This window comes from Rana temporaria, chromosome 2 (genome assembly GCF_905171775.1).
Source record: "Rana temporaria chromosome 2, aRanTem1.1, whole genome shotgun sequence".
NCBI classification, from domain to species: domain Eukaryota; kingdom Metazoa; phylum Chordata; class Amphibia; order Anura; family Ranidae; genus Rana; species Rana temporaria.
The window spans coordinates 6,080,571-6,098,307 of record NC_053490.1 but is presented as its reverse complement, the minus strand read 5'-3'; the positions used below and the strand labels follow the sequence as shown (position 1 = coordinate 6,098,307).

Sequence of the window (17,737 nt, the reverse complement as noted above, 5' to 3'; positions counted from 1 at the left end):
AGTACCCCGTATTCCCCACAGGACACAATGCCCATGGGATTTTATAGAAGTTTTTTTCGATTTTGCGAAAATTCAAGAATTTTTTTAAATTTTAAAATCCTAAATTTCGAAAATTAAAAAATTCAAAATGTGAAACATTTCTTACATTTCCAAATTTTGGGATTTCCGAATTTTTGAATTTCTGAATTTTCGAAATCCCAATTTTCGAAATGTGAAAATTCGAAAGTTTTTTAAAATTTTAAAATCACAAATTTCGAAAATTAAAAAATTCAACATTTCGAAAATTCGAAATTTGAAAATCAGAAATTCGAAAATTCAGAATTTGAAAATTTGAAAATTTAAAAAAATCGAAATTTCGGAATTAACGAATTTATCAAAACTCGTTAAAAAACGAATTGGGAAATAAACGAATTGCACATGTCTAGCTTTCAACTTTAAATAAAAAAAAACTTTAAAGGAGCTTCCGTAACCTCCGGGAGTCATTTAGAGCCCATCGAATTTTTCCAAACCACCAAAATACCTAAAAGGGACGAAGGGGGCAAACCTGAAAAAAACGAAACAAAACAAAAAACAACCGTACGGATAAAATGTTAATGAACTCGTCGTACCCCCCAATTCCATACTACAGGGGGCGACGTCACCATTTTTCCAACAAGATTCCGGGGAACTCCGAGCAGCCAAACTTTTGCAAGATGGTGCCGGATCGTCTCACCACGAGATCTAAGCTACTCGGCATTCTTCGGGATCTTGTTGGAAGAACAAGCCAAGGAGTAAGGTTAGTTTATTGAACCCTTTCTGGGGGGTTCCCAATCGCATGACCACCAAATTTTGGTGAAGATAATGTTCTCAATTTTGCTCCTCCTAGTGGCCAGTAGAGTCACCTGTTGGATAGTGGAACAGGGGGAGGGGCTAAGTCGAAGCTGAAGGTTTCGGCTGAATTTAGGCTTCGTCTATCAAGCATCTTCAGGCTACATAACTTGCAGCCCTGCTTTAATGAACAATCTGAGTCTGAGAAACTTTAGTACAAGACAGGTCCACTTTAAAAGGGTAAAACTCCCTCTAGGCCATAGGGGGTGCTTTATCAAAGAGGAGTGACCTCTTACTGACAAGGTTGGTGGAGAAAACGAACGTCTTCAGCCATTTGTCCCTTATCTCCTTTACATGCTTGGCCAGGACCCCTCAGGGGCGGGCATTACAGAAGGGTCGGACTGCCCCTGCTCTGGACTCAGATCGACTTGCTCTTTTTTTTTATTTTTTAGGCGACTTGTTACAATTACCCGTCTCATTATCAGTAGTAAAAGGGAGCCAGATGGGCTATGGAAACAGTGAACTGTCCCTTGAAGGCGGGAGGTAGTTATATATATATATAACAAATCTCAGTGGGATGATCCTCCTGGGCGGGGCTGAGAGAATATCATCTTAAAGGGAACTTATCCTTATCCATGGCCGTGGCCAGAGGTTTTTGCCCCTCGAACGTCTAAGCCTGAAATGTCATTTGAGGCGAGAGGAGGTTGGCAGTGCTGATCCTTTGACCGGTCGGAACACGAAGAGCGTGGACGGCGGTACAGGCAAGGGGGGCTCCGCGTCGTAGACTGGCGTGACAAACATGGCACGGCACACAGACCACCTTGGAGGAGTTGACACTATAAGATCTCTCCCCCCCCCTCGGCCAGGGGGAGAAAATTGCGCAACGTGCGTTCATAACAAGTGATCGTTATTCATCGGTCACCGAGCCGTTGAGTCCCTTTGTGTCGGTGCAGCCGTTGAGTTTATAGTCGTCGTCCATGCTCTCCTGGATGTCGTACTCCTCGTCCAAAAAGTCCAACGAGTTGTTACTGGGCAGGCCCCTGATGGTGAACTTGTTCGAAACTCGCATCCACTTGACGCGGTTGGCCGCCACGATTTCGTAGAGCTCAGCCGACTGCGGGAACAGCTCTTTCAACACCCTGCAAAAGGAGAGAATGCCGGTCAGAGGCTTGGAGTCAGTAGGGTTGTCCTGCTACCAGGGCCGCTGATAAAGGGGGTAGCAACAGGCCCAATAAGTTCAACAGGGAAGGGCCACCAAGTTTTCTATGGAGATCAATGGCTCAACTATCGGTCCCTCCCCTTAAGCCAGGGTGCAATCCTGGACTCTGACCTCTCCTTCCACCCCCACATCATCCAATCATCTGGCCACTCGGTGTCCTCCACCCCAATCTGCCATTCCCTCCACTGACCTCATTCTCCTTCTCTACTAATCCCTCCACTGACCTCCTCCTCCTTCTCTACTAATCCCTACATTGACCTCCTCCTTCTCTACTAATCCCTCCACTGACCTCCTCCTTCTCTACTAATCCCTCCCATGACCTCCTCCTCCTTCTCTACTAATCCCTCCACTGACCTCCTCCTTCTCTACTAATCCCTCCACTGACCTTCTCCTCCTTCTCTACTAATCCCTCCACTGACCTCATTCTCCTTCTCTACTAATCCCTCCACTGACCTCCTCCTCCTTCTCTACTAATCCCTCCATTGACCTCCTCCTTCTCTACTAATCCCTCCACTGACCTCCTCCTTCTCTACTAATCCCTCCACTGACCTCCTCCTTCTCTACTAATCCCTCCACTGACCTCCTCCTTCTCTACTAATCCCTCCACTGACCTCCTCCCCCTTCTCTACTAATCCCTCCACTGACCTCCTCCCCCTTCTCTACTAATCCCTCCACTGACCTCCTCCTTCTCTACTAATCCCTCCACTGACCTCCTCCTCCTTCTCTACTAATCCCTCCACTGACCTCCTCCTCCTCTACTAATCCCTCCACTGACCTCATCCTTCTCTACTAATCCCTCCACTGACCTCCTTCTTCTCTACTAATCCCTCCACTGACCTCCTCCTCCGTCTCTACTAATCCCTCCACTGACCTCCTCCTCCTTCTCTACTAATCCCTCCACTGACCTCCTCCTCCTTCTCTACTAATCCCTCCACTGACCTCCTCCTCCTTCTCTACTAATCCCTCCACTGACCTTCTCCTCCTTCTCTACTAATCCCTCCACTGACCTCCTCCTCCTCTACTAATCCCTCCACTGACCTCATCCTTCTCTACTAATCCCTCCACTGACCTCCTTCTTCTCTACTAATCCCTCCACTGACCTCCTCCTCCGTCTCTACTAATCCCTCCACTGACCTCCTCCTCCTTCTCTATTAATCCCTCCACTGACCTCCTCCTCCTTCTCTACTAATCCCTCCACTGACCTCCTCCTCCTTCTCTACTAATCCCTCCACTGACCTTCTCCTCCTTCTCTACTAATCCCTCCACTGACCTCCTCCTCCTCTACTAATCCCTCCACTGACCTCATCCTTCTCTACTAATCCCTCCACTGACCTCCTTCTTCTCTACTAATCCCTCCACTGACCTCCTCCTCCGTCTCTACTAATCCCTCCACTGACCTCCTCCTCCTTCTCTACTAATCCCTCCACTGACCTTCTCCTCCTTCTCTACTAATCCCTCCACTGACCTTCTCCTCCTTCTCTACTAATCCCTCAACTGACCTCCTCCTCCGTCTCTACTAATCCCTCCACTGACCTCCTCCTCCTTCTCTATTAATCCCTCCACTGACCTCCTCCTCCTTCTCTACTAATCCCTCCACTGACCTCCTCCTCCTTCTCTACTAATCCCTCCACTGACCTTCTCCTCCTTCTCTACTAATCCCTCCACTGACCTTCTCCTCCTTCTCTACTAATCCCTCCCCTGACCTCCTCCTCCTTCTCTACTAATACCTCCCCTGACCTCCTCCTTTTCTACTAATTCCTCCACTGACCTCCTCCTCCTTCTCTACTAATCCCTCCACTAACCTCCTCCTCCTTCTCTACTAATACCTCCCCTGACCTCCTCCTTTTCTACTAATTCCTCCACTGACCTCCTCCTCCTTCTCTACTAATCCCTCAACTAACCTCCTACTTCTCTAAAAATCCCTCTACTGACCTCCTCCTCCTCCTTCTCTACTAATCCCTCCACTGACCTCCTCCCCCTCATTCTCTACTAATCCCTCCACTGACCTTCTCCTCCTTCTCTACTAATCCCTCCACTGACCTCCTCCTCCTCCGTCTCTACTAATCCCTCCATTGACCTCCTCCTCCTTCTCTATTAATCCCTCCACTGACCTCCTCCTCCTTCTACTACTAATTCCTCCACTGACCTCCTCCTCCTTTTCTACTAATCCCTCCACTGACCTCCTCCTTCTCTACTAATCCCTCCACTGACCTCCTCCACTCCTCCCTGTCAATCCCTCCACTGGCCTCTGCTCAGTGTCCTCCACCCTTCTTTGCCAAACCCCCCTCTAGCGTGTCTTTCACCCCTCTCTGACAATTCCTCCACTGGCCTCCACGCAGTGTTCTCCACCCCTCTCTGCCAACCCTTCCATTGGCCTTCACTTAGTGTCCTCCATCCTTCTCTACCAATAACTCCACTGACCTTCACCCCTATCTGCCAATCCCTCCACTGGCCTTCACTTAGTGTTCTCCACCCCTCTCTGCCACTACCTCCCCTGGCCACTGCTCAGGGTCCACTCCCCCTCCTCCTGCCAATCCCTCCAATGGCCTCTGCTCAGTATCTTCCACCCCTCTCTGCCAATCCCTCCCCTGGCCTCCGATCAGTGTTCTCCACCCGCCTCTGGCAGTCTCTCCATTGACCTCCACTCAGGGTTCTCCACCTCTCACTGCCATTCCCTCCACTGGCATCCACTCAGTGTCCTCCACCCCTCTCTGCCAATCCATCCTATGGTCTTTGCTCAGTTTTTTCCACCCCTTTCTGCCATTCCCTCCGCTGGCCTTCACTAAGTGTCACCCACCCCTCTGCCAATCCCTCCATTGACCTCCACTCAATGTCTCCCACCCCTCCCTACCAATCCCTCCACTGGCCTCTACTCGATGTCCTCCAGCCTTCTCTACCAATAAATCTACTGTCCTCCACCCCTCTCTGCTAATCCTTTTACTAGTTTCTGCTCAGTGTCCTCCACCCCTCTCTGCCAATCCTTCCACTCATCTCCGCGCAGTGTCCACCACCCCTCTCTGCCAATCCTTCCACTCATCTCCGCTCAGTGTCCACCACCCCTCTCTGCCAATCCTTCCACTCACCTCCGCTCAGTGTCCACCACCCCTCTCTGCCAATCCTTCTACACACCTCCGCTCAGTGTCCACCACCCCTTTCTGCCAATCCCTCCACTCACCTCCGCTCAGTGTCCTCCACCCCCTCTGCCAATCCTTCCACTCACCTCCGCTCAGTGTCCACCACCCCTCTCTGCCAATCCTTCTACACACCTCCGCTCAGTGTCCACCACCCCTTTCTGCCAATCCCTCCACTCACCTCCGCTCAGTGTCCGCCACCCATCTCTGCCAGTCCTTCCACTCACCTCCACACAGTGTCCACCACCCCTCTCTGCCAATCCTTCCACTCACCTCCGCTCAGTGTCCTCCACCCCTCTCTGCCAATCCCTCCACTCACCTCCGCTCAGTGTCCTCCACCCCTCTCTGCCAATCCTTCCACTCACCTCCGCTCAGTGTCCACCACCCCTCTCTGCCAATCCTTCCACTCACCTCCGCTCAGTGTCCTCCACCCCTCTCTGCCAATCCTTCCACTCACCTCCGCTCAGTGTCCGCCACCCCTCTCTGCCAATCCTTCCACTCACCTCCGCTCAGTGTCCGCCACCCCTCTCTGCCAATCCTTCCACTCACCTCCGCTCAGTGTCCACCACCCCTCTCTGCCAATCCTTCCACTCACCTCCGCTCAGTGTCCACCACCCCTCTCTGCCAATCCTTCTACACACCTCCGCTCAGTGTCCACCACCCCTTTCTGCCAATCCCTCCACTCACCTCCGCTCAGTGTCCTCCACCCCTCTCTGCCAATCCTTCCACTCACCTCCACTCAGTGTCCACCACCCCTCTCTGCCAATCCTTCCACTCACCTCAGCTTAGTGTCCTCCACCCCTCTCTGCCAATCCTTCCACTCACCTCCGCCCAGTGTCCTCCACCCCTCTCTGCCAATCCTTACACTCACCTCCGCTTAGTGTCCTCCACCCCTCTCTGCCAATCCTTCCACTCACCTCCGCTCAGTGTCCACCACCCCTTTCTGCCAATCCCACCACTGGCTGCAGTGTCCTCCACACCTCACTGCCATTCCCTCCACTCAGTGTCCTCCACCCCTCTCCACCGATCGCCCCTCTGGCCTCCACAACTCTCTGCCATTCCCTCCACTGGCCTTCGCTTAGTGTCCTCCACCCCTCTCTTCTAAGCCCTCTTCTGACTTCCCATGACCCAATGCATACAATTTAAAATGCTAACAACATTATTATTATAAAGGATTTATATAGTGCCAACAGTTTACGCAGCGCTTTACAATATAAAAGGGAGACAATACAGTTACAATACAATAAAATACAAGAGGATTAGGAGGGCCCTGCTCAAAAGAGCTTACAACAACATTCAAAGCCATCCACACCTCTGCACCCAGCTACATCACTAACCTCTTCTTCAGATATCACGCAAACCGTCCTCTCCACCTACCTTGTCACCTGCTACCATGCTCACCTCAAGGACTTCTCCAGAGCCTCTGCCATCCTCTGGAACTCCCTACCTCAACCTGTCTATTTCCTACTCTATCTGCCTTTACAAGATCTCTGAAAACTGTTCTCTCCTGGGAGGCCTATACCGGACTCCACCTAACAGCTGAACAATTACTTTCTCTATCAGCATACGGCGATTACCTTTTGTATCACTGGCCCCTATTTTAGATTGTAAGCTCTCAGTAGTAGGACCCTCCTAACCCTCTTTTATTGAATTTGACTGCAGCTGCACTGTCTCCCTTTATATTGTAAAGAGCTGCACAAACTGTTGGCACTATATAAATCCGAATCTAAATAAATCTATACGTCTGCATTGCGGTTTTATAAGTATCGATTTGATACTTCTTAACTGAATGTGTATAAAAAAAAGTATATAACAGCGCTTATTGCAAGATCTCTCCCTAATTACCAAGCCATTATATTTATGTAAATAAGTGACTTACTGTCATCAAATCAATAATACCTAAATATATATATATATAAAAAAAAAACAAGCCCCTCCCCGTGCGTTTCATCATAATGGTGTCTTCAAGAATGCCCCTTAAAGCGACATTAAAGCTTCATTTAAAATAAATAAACAAACGTGTTGTACTTACCTGCTCCGTGTAATGGTTTTGCATAGAGCAGCCCAGATCCTCTTCTTCTGGGTTCCCCGCCTGTGCTCCAGGCTCGTCCTCCTCAGCAAGTGCCCCAATGGAAAGCTGCTATCCATGCGTGCTCGCTACCGAGCCACCCTGTCTGCATCTATTGACACAGAGCTGGCGGCTTGGCCCCGCCCCAGGTTCGCTCGGCACATAATTTAATTGACAGCCCATGGGGGCACCCATGCGTGCTCATTCCAGAGCTGCCCTGTCTGTGTCTATTGACACAAAGGGAGCGACTTGTCCTCACCCCTGCTTATTCGGCACAGCATTTGATTGACAGCAGGGGGAGCCAATGCTATCAATCCACCCAGGGAGGAGGGAGACAGCCACTGCTCTCACGCACATCGCTGGATTGGATCAGGTTCAGGTAAGTGTGTGTGTGGGGGGGGGGGTGTTTGGGACTTTGTAGCACAGATGTTTTTTTTTCACCTGAAAGGGGTTGTAAAGGTTCACCTTAATGCATCCTATTCATTAAAGGTGAAAAAAACATCCGACGATTACCCCCCATCCCCCCGTTTTACTTACCTGAGTCCTGGAAAGTCCCTTGTTGCGAACGCGCTGGATCTTTTCCGGGGTTTCTTAGCTCTTCATTGGATAAATTGATAGCAGCGCAGCCATAGGCTCCCACTGCTGTCAATCAAATCCAATGATGCGGGTGCCGGGGCAGAGTCCTGCACTCGGCGGCTATGGACGCCGAATCCAGGACACGGGAGTGCGCCCGCAAGGTAACCCTCTTTGAAGAGCGCTTCCCAGAGAGGAGGTTATCTTATCTGAAGCGGGGAGGAGGCGATGGACCCCAGAAGACGGCATTCGGGGCCACTCTGTGCAAAACGAGCTGCACAGTGGAGGTAAGTATAACATGTTTGTTATTTATTTATTTATTTTTAAATATAACCTTTACAACCACTTTAAGGCTTTAGAACCACTTTAACACATCATTATGACGAAACACGTAGGACGGGGCTTGAGTTGATTTTTTTATATATATATTTAAGCATTATTGGTTTGATGACAGTAAGTCAAGAGATAAGACAAGAGTCAAGAGATCTTGTGGTAAGTGCTGTTAGATACTTTAAAAAAAATATATAATGCTGCATAAATCCAGTATACTGATAGAAATAATCACACCGTTGAAAACCCTAATCTCCATTTTACTGAATTCCCCAATCACGACACAGTTTGTACATCAGGTGAGATCGGTGGCGGTGCTTATAATGGCGACGGCCATGGCGCAGCTTCACTCACTTGTAGATGGGCATGGCGATGTGTTCCATGAAGCTGATCTGGAGTTCCGGGATGTAGGCCTTCTCACGGTCCATCATCTCGCTGGGCCGGTTCCCCATGGCTTTCTCCTGCACGGTGATGAGAGTCAATCACTATACAATGACCATGGGAGGAGACGTCACGTCCAATGCTGAGTGGAGGAAGTGTGTGCGTTTGTAGGCTGGATAGAAACCATACCTGCCTTTTGTGTTAGGTGGAGACCATTGGCGTGCGCACAGGGTGTGCCAAGGCACACCCCAATCACCCTATGCTGCACAGATTCCCCATACCGCCCTGGCCCCCAGGTGGGATCCCCCCAGTGGGATGTTTTAGGATGAGTGGGGAAGGGGCTGGTAGATATGTGATTTACTGGCCCCTTCCCTTTCTGAGTGAACACAGTGAGTGATCGGTAGTGTGTGTTTGAGCTTTGGGGTGCACACCCTAATCCAATAGGCTGCACACACTTATGGCGGAGACCCTTATCTATGGGGGGTTTAGTCAGAGTCTTGCCGTTTTGGATGGAGATAGTGCCTGTTCTTGGGATCCGTGTCCCTTTCTGCGTTGGGTGGAGTCAGTGTAACTTCCTATCCTGGTTGGGACAGTGCCATGTGTCTTAGATTGGGTGGAGTGTACCGTCCTATCCTGGTTGGGACAGTGCCGTGTGTCTTAGTTGGGGAGGAATTTACCGTCCTATCCTGGTTGGGACAGTGCCGTGTGTCTTAGTTTTGGTGGAGTGTACCGTCCTATCCTGGTTGGGACAGTGCCGTGTGTCTTAGTTTGGGAGGAATGTACCGTCCTATCCTGGTTGGGACAGTGCCGTGTGTCTTAGTTGGGGTGGAGTGTACCATCCTATCCTGGTTGGGACAGTGCCGTGTGTCTTAGTTTGGGAGGAATGTACCGTCCTATCCTGGTTGGGACAGTGCCGTGTGTCTTAGTTGGGGTGGAGTGTACCGTCCTATCCTGGTTGGGAAAAGTGCCGTGTGTCTTAGTTTGGGTGGAGTGTACCGTCCTATCCTGGTTGGGACAGTGCTGTGTGTCTTAGTTTGGGTGGAGTGTACCGTCCTATCCTGGTTGGGACAGTGCTGTGTGTCTTAGTTTGGGTGGAGTGTACCGTCCTATCCTGGTTGGGACAGTGCCGTGTGTCTTAGTTTGGGTGGAGTGTACCGTCCTATCCTGGTTGGGACAGTGCTGTGTGTCTTAGTTTGGGTGAAGTGTACCGTCCTATCCTGGTTGGGACAGTGCCGTGTGTCTTAGTTGGGGTGGAGTGTACCGTCCTATCCTGGTTGGGACAGTGCTGTGTGTCTTAGTTTGGGTGAAGTGTACCGTCCTATCCTGGTTGGGACAGTGCCGTGTGTCTTAGTTTGGGTGGAGTGTACCGTCCTATCCTGGTTGGGACAGTGCCGTGTGTCTTAGTTTGGGTGGAGTGTACCGTCCTATCCTGGTTGGGACAGTGCCGTGTGTCCTAGTTTGGGTGGAGTGTACCGTCCTATCCTGGTTGGGACAGTGCCGTGTGTCTTAGTTTGGGTGGAGTCAGTGTAGCGTCCTATCCTGGTTGGGACAGTGCCGTGTGTCTTAGTTTGGGTGGAGTGTACCGTCCTATCCTGGTTGGAACAGTGCCGTGTGTCTTAGTTGGGGTGGAGTGTACCGTCCTATACTGGATGGGACAGTCCCGTGTGTCTTAGTTTGGGTGGAGTGTACCACCCTATTCTGGTTGGGACAGTGCTGTGTGTCTTAGTTGGGGTGGAGTGTACCGTCCTATCCTGGTTGGGACAGTGCCGTGTGTCTTAGTTTGGGTGGAGTGTACCATCCTTTCCTGGTTGGAACAGTGCCGTGTGTCTTAGTTTGGGTGGAGTGTACCGTCCTATCCTGGTTGGGACAGTGCCGTGTGTCTTAGTTTGGGTGCAGTGTACCATCCTATCCTGGTTGGAACAGTGCCGTGTGTCTTAGTTTGGGTGGAGTGTACCGTCCTATCCTGGTTGGGACAGTGCCGTGTGTCTTAGTTTGGGTGCAGTGTACCATCCTATCCTGGTTGGGACAGTGCTGTGTGTCTTAGTTTGGGTGGAGTGTACCATCCTATCCTGGTTGGGACAGTGCCGTGTGTCTTAGTTTGGGTGGAGTGTACCGTCCTATCCTGGTTGGGACAGTGCCGTGTGTCTTAGTTTGGGTGGAGTGTACCGTCCTATCCTGGTTGGGACAGTGCCGTGTGTCCTAGTTTGGGTGGAGTGTACCGTCCTATCCTGGTTGGGACAGTGCCGTGTGTCTTAGTTTGGGTGGAGTGTACCGTCCTATCCTGGTTGGGACAGTGCTGTGTGTCTTAGTTTGGGTGGAGTGTACCGTCCTATCCTGGTTGGGACAGTGCCGTGTGTCTTAGTTTGGGTGGAGTGTACCGTCCTATCCTGGTTGGGACAGTGCCGTGTGTCTTAGTTTGGGTGGAGTGTACCGTCCTATCCTGGTTGGGACAGTGCCGTGTGTCTTAGTTTGGGTGGAATGTACCGTCCTATCCTGGTTGGGACAGTGCCGTGTGTCTTAGTTTGGGTGGAATGTAACGTCCTATCCTGGTTGGGACAGTGCCGTGTGTCTTAGTTTGGGTGGAGTGTACCGTCCTATCCTGGTTGGGACAGTGCCGTGTGTCCTAGTTTGGGTGGAGTGTACCGTCCTATCCTGGTTGGGACAGTGCCGTGTGTCTTAGTTTGGGTGGAGTGTACCGTCCTATCCTGGTTGGGACAGTGCTGTGTGTCTTAGTTTGGGTGGAGTGTACCGTCCTATCCTGGTTGGGACAGTGCCGTGTGTCTTAGTTTGGGTGGAGTGTACCGTCCTATCCTGGTTGGGACAGTGCCGTGTGTCTTAGTTTGGGTGGAGTGTACCGTCCTATCCTGGTTGGGACAGTGCCGTGTGTCTTAGTTTGGGTGGAATGTACCGTCCTATCCTGGTTGGGACAGTGCCGTGTGTCTTAGTTTGGGTGGAATGTAACGTCCTATCCTGGTTGGGACAGTGCCGTGTGTCTTAGTTTGGGTGGAGTGTACCGTCCTATCCTGGTTGGGACAGTGCCGTGTGTCTTAGTTGGGGTGGAGACAAAGGCCCAAATTCACAGAGTGTAGGCGCACATTACGCCGCCGTAGAGTAACCACGTACGCCAACGCAGCGCAGAGAGGCAAGCATGGAATTCAGCAAGCCAGTGCTCCCAATGCTGCGCCAGTGTGGCGTGGGTTTCAAAGGCGCAGGCCGGTGATCTGCCGATATAGTTCCGGCTGTGGTGAAAGTTCCTGCGCAGGCGCAATCTGATCTGCCGATATGGTTCCGGCTAACGAGAAAGTTCCTTTAAGGACTGCGCAGGCGCAAACTTGCCGACGGAAATCTCCGAACCTCGGCCGGCATCCAGGGCGACGTGGATTTCGAGGAAAGTAGCCAGTCGGCCTCCTGGCTCTTTTTTTAACATCCTCCAATCCACGGGGATGTTAAATAATGAGCCTGGATGCCGGGCGAGGTTCGGAGATTTCCGTCGGCAAGTTTGCGCCTGCGCAGTCCTTGAAGGAACTTTCCCGTTAGGGTAACCTTAAGGACAAGTCACCGGCGTAGGTGGAAGTGGGCGTGAGCCATGCAAATGAGGCGTGACCCCATGCAAATGATGGGCCGAGCGCCAGACAGATACGTATCACGAACTTCGCCGTGACGTGGACGCATTCCCCTGCGCCTGCTCACAACCAAGTCGGAACAACTGCCTAAACTACGCCGGATCACTGCGTACGCCGTGAACGTAACCTACGCCCAGCCAGACACACGTCCAACGTAAAATACGCCGGCTTGTGTTCCCTGGTGCAGACCTGAGCATGTCTGCTGCTGGGTTGCACCTCCTTTATGGGGAATAACTTTACGCCGGACGTACAACTTACGCGCACCACTCGTAGCCTGCGTACGTTCGTGAATCGCCGTATTTCCCTCATTTGCATGTTTGAATGGCTAATCCATGGAAGCGGCACCATGCTGCACCCAGCCTAAATGTGCGCCCACCCTACGCCGGCGTAAGCAGGATACGTCGGCGGGGTGTAGCCTGGTTTTTAGGCGCATATCCGTTTGTGGGTCTGGCGCACAGATACGACGGCGCACATTTGCACTTACGTCGGTGTAACTTGTTATACGTCGGCGTAAGTGCTTTGTGAATCTGGGCCAATATGTCTTCCTTTCCTATTCTACTCAGAGACCCCCCCCCCCCCCTATCCTGGTTGGAGGTGCCATCTACTTCTCTTATGAGTGGAGTCGGGATGTGAAGACAGAACATTGGAGTGTGGTGTATTGTGTCCGTCGTACTCACCAGGTCTCCCTGAGAGAAGAATTCTTTGTAGATCAGCTCCTGGAATAGGGAACACACACACACACGTCAGCCATGTTTTACCGATTAAAAACTCCCTTTAACCACTTCATTACTGGGCACTTAAACCCCCTTCGTGCCCAGACCAATTTTCAGCTTTCAGCGCTGACGCATTTTGAATGACAATTGCGCGGTCATACAACACTGTACCCAAATTATATTTTTATCATTTTTTCCCCACACATAGAGCTTTCTTTTGGTGGTATTTGATCATCTCTGCGATTTTAATTTTTTGCACTATAAACACAAAAAGACAGAAATTTAAAAAAAAAAAACACATTTTTTACTTTTTGTTATAATAATATCCCATTTAAAAAAAAATATATATAAATTTTTTTCCTCGGTTTAGGCCGATACGTATTCTTCTACATATTTTTGTTAAAAAAATCGCAATAAGCGTATATTGATCGGTTTGCGCAAAAGTTATAGCGTTTAGAAAATAGGGGATAGATTTATGATTTCTTTTTTATTTTACATTTTTTACTAGTAATGGCGGCGATCTGCGATTTTTTTTGTCAGGCTTGCGATATTGCGGCGGACGTATCGGACACTTTTGACACAAATTTGGGACCATTCACATTTATACAGCGATCAGTGCTATAAAAATGCACTAATTACTGTATAAATGTGACTGGCAGGGAAGGGGTTAACACTAGGGGGGTGAGGAAGGGGTTAAATGTGTATCCTGGGTGTGTTCTAACTGTGTGGGGGGAGGGGGGTGACTGGGGGAGGTGACCGATGCTGGGTCCCTATGTACAAGGGACACAGATCGGTCTCCTCTCCTCTGACAGGACGTGGAGCTCTGTGTTTACACCCCATCATTACACACAGAGCTCCACGTCCCTGCTATGTTACCGACGATCGCGTGTACCAGGCGGACATCGCAGCCACCAGGCACACGCATCGGCTTCCCAGCGATGCGCCGGGACAGTGTTTACCCGCTGCGCGCCCCCCAGCGGCGCGCGCGGGTAATGTAAACAATAGGACGTCTAAAGACGTCCACTCGGCACTTCAGGTCCGCGCTGCAGACGTCTTTTGACGATAGTGCGGATCTGTAGTGGTTAATTCGAATCGCAGTGATAAATTCCATCTGCAGTTCCTTCTGGAAAGCAAGCCCACTGCTTTTAATATTCAACATATAAACAGTCAGACAGAGTTCTAAGTCCTGTATATCACTACAGAACTCCGGGGGTTCGCTTGTCCCCCTTCTCACTGTATCCTTAGGGTGGAGGAGTGCAGAGTGTAGCAAGATGGCGGTGTTTTGTCACATTCGGCTACCCATCACAGTTTTAGCGTGCCGTTTTGACGTAAAAGTGTTGGAACGCATATGGCGGCGACGCACATGCGCAGTGAGAATTTTTTTCAGCGGAACGTCACTTCCCGAGCAATCCGTTGGACATGTGCACTGCCGAAAAATTTGTTGTTTTCGTTTTATTCTTTTTATTGCTTTTTTTCGAAATATTCGGAAATTCTAAAAATTCTGAATTTGGAAATGCGAAAATTTGCAAATTCGAAAATCCAATTTTCGAAATTTCCCATTTTCGAATTTTGCAATTTCGAATCTCGAATTTTCGAAATAGCAAGGGGGACCTAATAAAGGGGGTCCAACCCGATACTAGCAACGGGGACCTAATAAAGGGGGTCCAACCCGGGACTAGCAAGGAGGGCCTAATAAAGGGGGTCCAACCCGGGACTAGCAAGGTGGACATAATAAAGGGGGTCCAACCCGGGACTAGCAAGGGGGACCTAATAAAGGGGTTCCAACCCGCTACTAGCAAGGGGGACCTAATAAAGGAGGTCCAACCCGCTACTAGCAAGGGGGACCTAATAAAGGGGGTCCAACCCACTACTAGCAAGGGAGACCTAATAAAGGGGGTCCAACCCGATAGTAGCAAGGTGGACCTAATAAAGAAGGTCCAACCCACTACTAGCAAGGGGGACCTAATAAAGGGGGTCCAACCCGCTACTAGCAAGGGGGACCTAATAAGGGGGTCCAACCTGCTACTAGCAAGGGGGACCTAATAAAGTGGCCCATAAGTTTACTTCCTCTACAGATCAAAAATAAATAAATAAATCAAAGCGTCTTCCACTATATCAAACTTGCTATACACCAGCTGAAAGCTGACACCAGGCTTGCAGGGGGAGTGGCTGCTCTATGAGTCAATGGACAGGATAAGGAGGCGGGCACCACCATAATGTCACACGACTCCAGAGAGAACCTCCCCAGAACTCACCGCGATCTTCCTGGTGGTGGTCCAGCCTTTGGTTTGATCAGAGAGGTCACAGGAGGTCATGAGGAGGCAGATCAGGAGGTTGTGGTGGTGCTTGTTTTTGGGGTCGTATCCATCTGTGGAGGACATGGAACACGGAATGAATCAAACACATTCCCCTCCCTGTGATAGTTCCTTTCTTTTCCATCTTCTGAAGAAATATTACAGATGGCCAACACTAGGAAACTAGAAGTGACGTTGTGCTCATCACTTCCAGGGGCCGAAAAGCAAGGGGAGAGCAGCAAACGTATGTTCATTGATCTCCCTTCCATCTACCTGGCTGCAACCAACATGCCAGTCCACCGATGGGAGCGCAGAGCCTGGGAAACATGGTGGGGGTGTGCTGGGGGAAGGGAGAGGGGATAGATAGTGTTGATCTATTTCTCTAAAATACCAAAGAGTTTTATCATATAACCAGAAAAAAAAAAAATGTTATAACTGTACATGCCAAGATACCCTCAGAAAATGTCATCTCTTTGTAGCTATAGTTTTTGTCTCTCTGTACTTATGAAAGTTTAACAAAAGCTATTGGAAACAATTTTTTTCTGCGGTTTCCTTTTTCAACACTAGATGGGGATGTTGTCTAAGAAATCATTAGCGTGTATCTAAACCCAAGAACAGTCTAGAGATCTGGGCCCGGATTCACAAAGCACTTGCGCCGATGTATCTCGAGATACGCCGCGTAAGTGCAAATATGCGCCGTCGTATCTGTGCGCCGTGCCCACAAACTAAGATATGCCCGAAAATAGGCTTCATCCGACCGACGTAACTTGCCTACGCTGGCGTAGAGTGGGCGCATATTTACGCTGGGCGGGTAGTTAGGGTCTCTGTATACAACGTATATACACCTGTGGCTCTGATGATAGGCATTGTGGGGTGTGGGGAAATCTTGGGGGTAGTTAGTGTCTCGGTATACAACGTATATTCACCTGTGGCTCTGACGATTGGCATTGTGGGGCAATCTTGGGGGGGTAGTTTGGGTCTCAGTATACACCGTATATACACCTGTGGCTCTGATGATTGACATTGTGGGGTGTAGGGCAATCTTGAGGGTAGTTAGGGTCTCGGTATACAACGTATATACACCTGTGGCTTTGATGATTGGCATTGTGGGGTGTGGGGCAATCTTGGGGGTAGTTAGGGTCTCGGTATACAACGTATATACACCTGTGGCTCTGATGATTGGCATTGCGGGGTGTGGGGCAATCTTGGGGTAGTTAGGGTCTCGGTATACAACGTATATACACCTGTGGCTTTGATGATTGGCATTGTGGGGTGTGGGGCAATCTTGGGGGGGCAGTTTGGGTCTCGGTATATACACCTGTGGCTTTGATGATTGGCATTGTGGGGTGTAGGGCAATCTTGGGGGTAGTTAGGGTCTCGGTATACAACGTATATACACCTGTGGCTCTGATGATTGGCATTGCGGGGTGTGGGGCAATCTTGGGGGTAGTTAGGGTCTCGGTATACAACGTATATACACCTGTGGCTTTGATGATTGGCATTGTGGGGCAATCTTGGGGGGCAGTTTGGGTCTCGGTATATACACCTGTGGCTCTGATGATTGGCATTGTGCTGCAATCTTGGGGGGGCAGTTTGGGTCTCGGTATATACACCTGTGGCTCTGATGATTGGCATTGTGGGGCAATCTTGGGGGGGGCAGTTTGGGTCTCGGTATATACACCTGTGGCTCTGATGATTGGCATTGTGGGGCAATCTTGGGGGGGGGGGCAGTTTGGGTCTCGGTATACACCGCACACACATTACTTGTTACCTTTCGCCATTTTCTGGAGTTCCTTGAAGATTCGTAGGTGGTGCGCCAGGTCGGTGGCCAGGATAATGTCCCTCATCAGATCCAGCATCCTCTGGTAATCCTGTACAGTATCAGGGAGGAAAGAAATGTTATTAATGACTAATTTCCCAGAATCCAGCGGGAGTGACCTGCATTGGATTCCGTCCCCCTGATATAAAGATTCAGAGCCGTCATACAAGAGGTTGAGGACAACATGAGGGCCGGCATCTGAGAGCAACTACGTTCTTGGATGATCTGGGATGGACCTGGGAGTAGAATCTTGAGGAGATTATAGATCTTGGGTTGATCTGCAGTTGATTTAAGATGGATCTGGGGTGGGGTGGAACTGGAATGGATCTAGGGTGGATCTGTGGTAGATTTTGGGTTGATCCAGGGTGGAACGAGGAAGATCTAGGGTGGATCTAAAGTAGACCCTGGAATTTCTGGGGTGTAACTGATATGGATCCATAGTGGAACTGGGCTGGATCTTGGTAGATGTTTGGTTTAAGGTGAAACTTGGATGGATCTAGGCTGGATCTGGGGTAGATCTTGGGTGGAACTGGGATGGATCTAGGCTGGATCTGGGGTAGATCTTGGGGGGAACTGGGATGGATCTAGGGTGGATCTGGAGTAGACTTTGGGTTTATCTGGGGTGGAACTGGGATGGATCTGGGGTAGATCTTTGGTTTACCTGTATCCAGGGTGAAACAGGGATGGATCTTTGGTTTATCTGTGGTGGAACTGGGATATATCTAGGGTGGATCTGAGGTGAATTTTAGGTTTATCTGGGGTGGAACTGGGTTGGATAT

At 50.1% G+C, this 17,737-nt stretch overlaps 1 protein-coding gene across 1 annotated transcript in view; it reads right to left on the bottom strand.

The window, feature by feature from the left end:
• Positions 1 to 1,087: 1,087 nt before the first annotated feature.
• Positions 1,088 to 17,737, bottom strand: part of PDE2A (phosphodiesterase 2A) — a 394,708-nt gene continuing 378,058 nt past the window's right edge. Inside the window, exons 26-30 of the mRNA XM_040339780.1 lie at positions 16,911 to 17,010; positions 15,101 to 15,213; positions 12,810 to 12,848; positions 8,483 to 8,589; positions 1,088 to 1,946 (exon numbers count right to left, since the gene is read on the bottom strand). Coding sequence (XP_040195714.1) covers positions 1,715 to 1,946; positions 8,483 to 8,589; positions 12,810 to 12,848; positions 15,101 to 15,213; positions 16,911 to 17,010 — 591 coding nt within the window. The 3' untranslated portion in view covers positions 1,088 to 1,714. The remainder of the gene's footprint in view (positions 1,947 to 8,482; positions 8,590 to 12,809; positions 12,849 to 15,100; positions 15,214 to 16,910; positions 17,011 to 17,737) is intronic.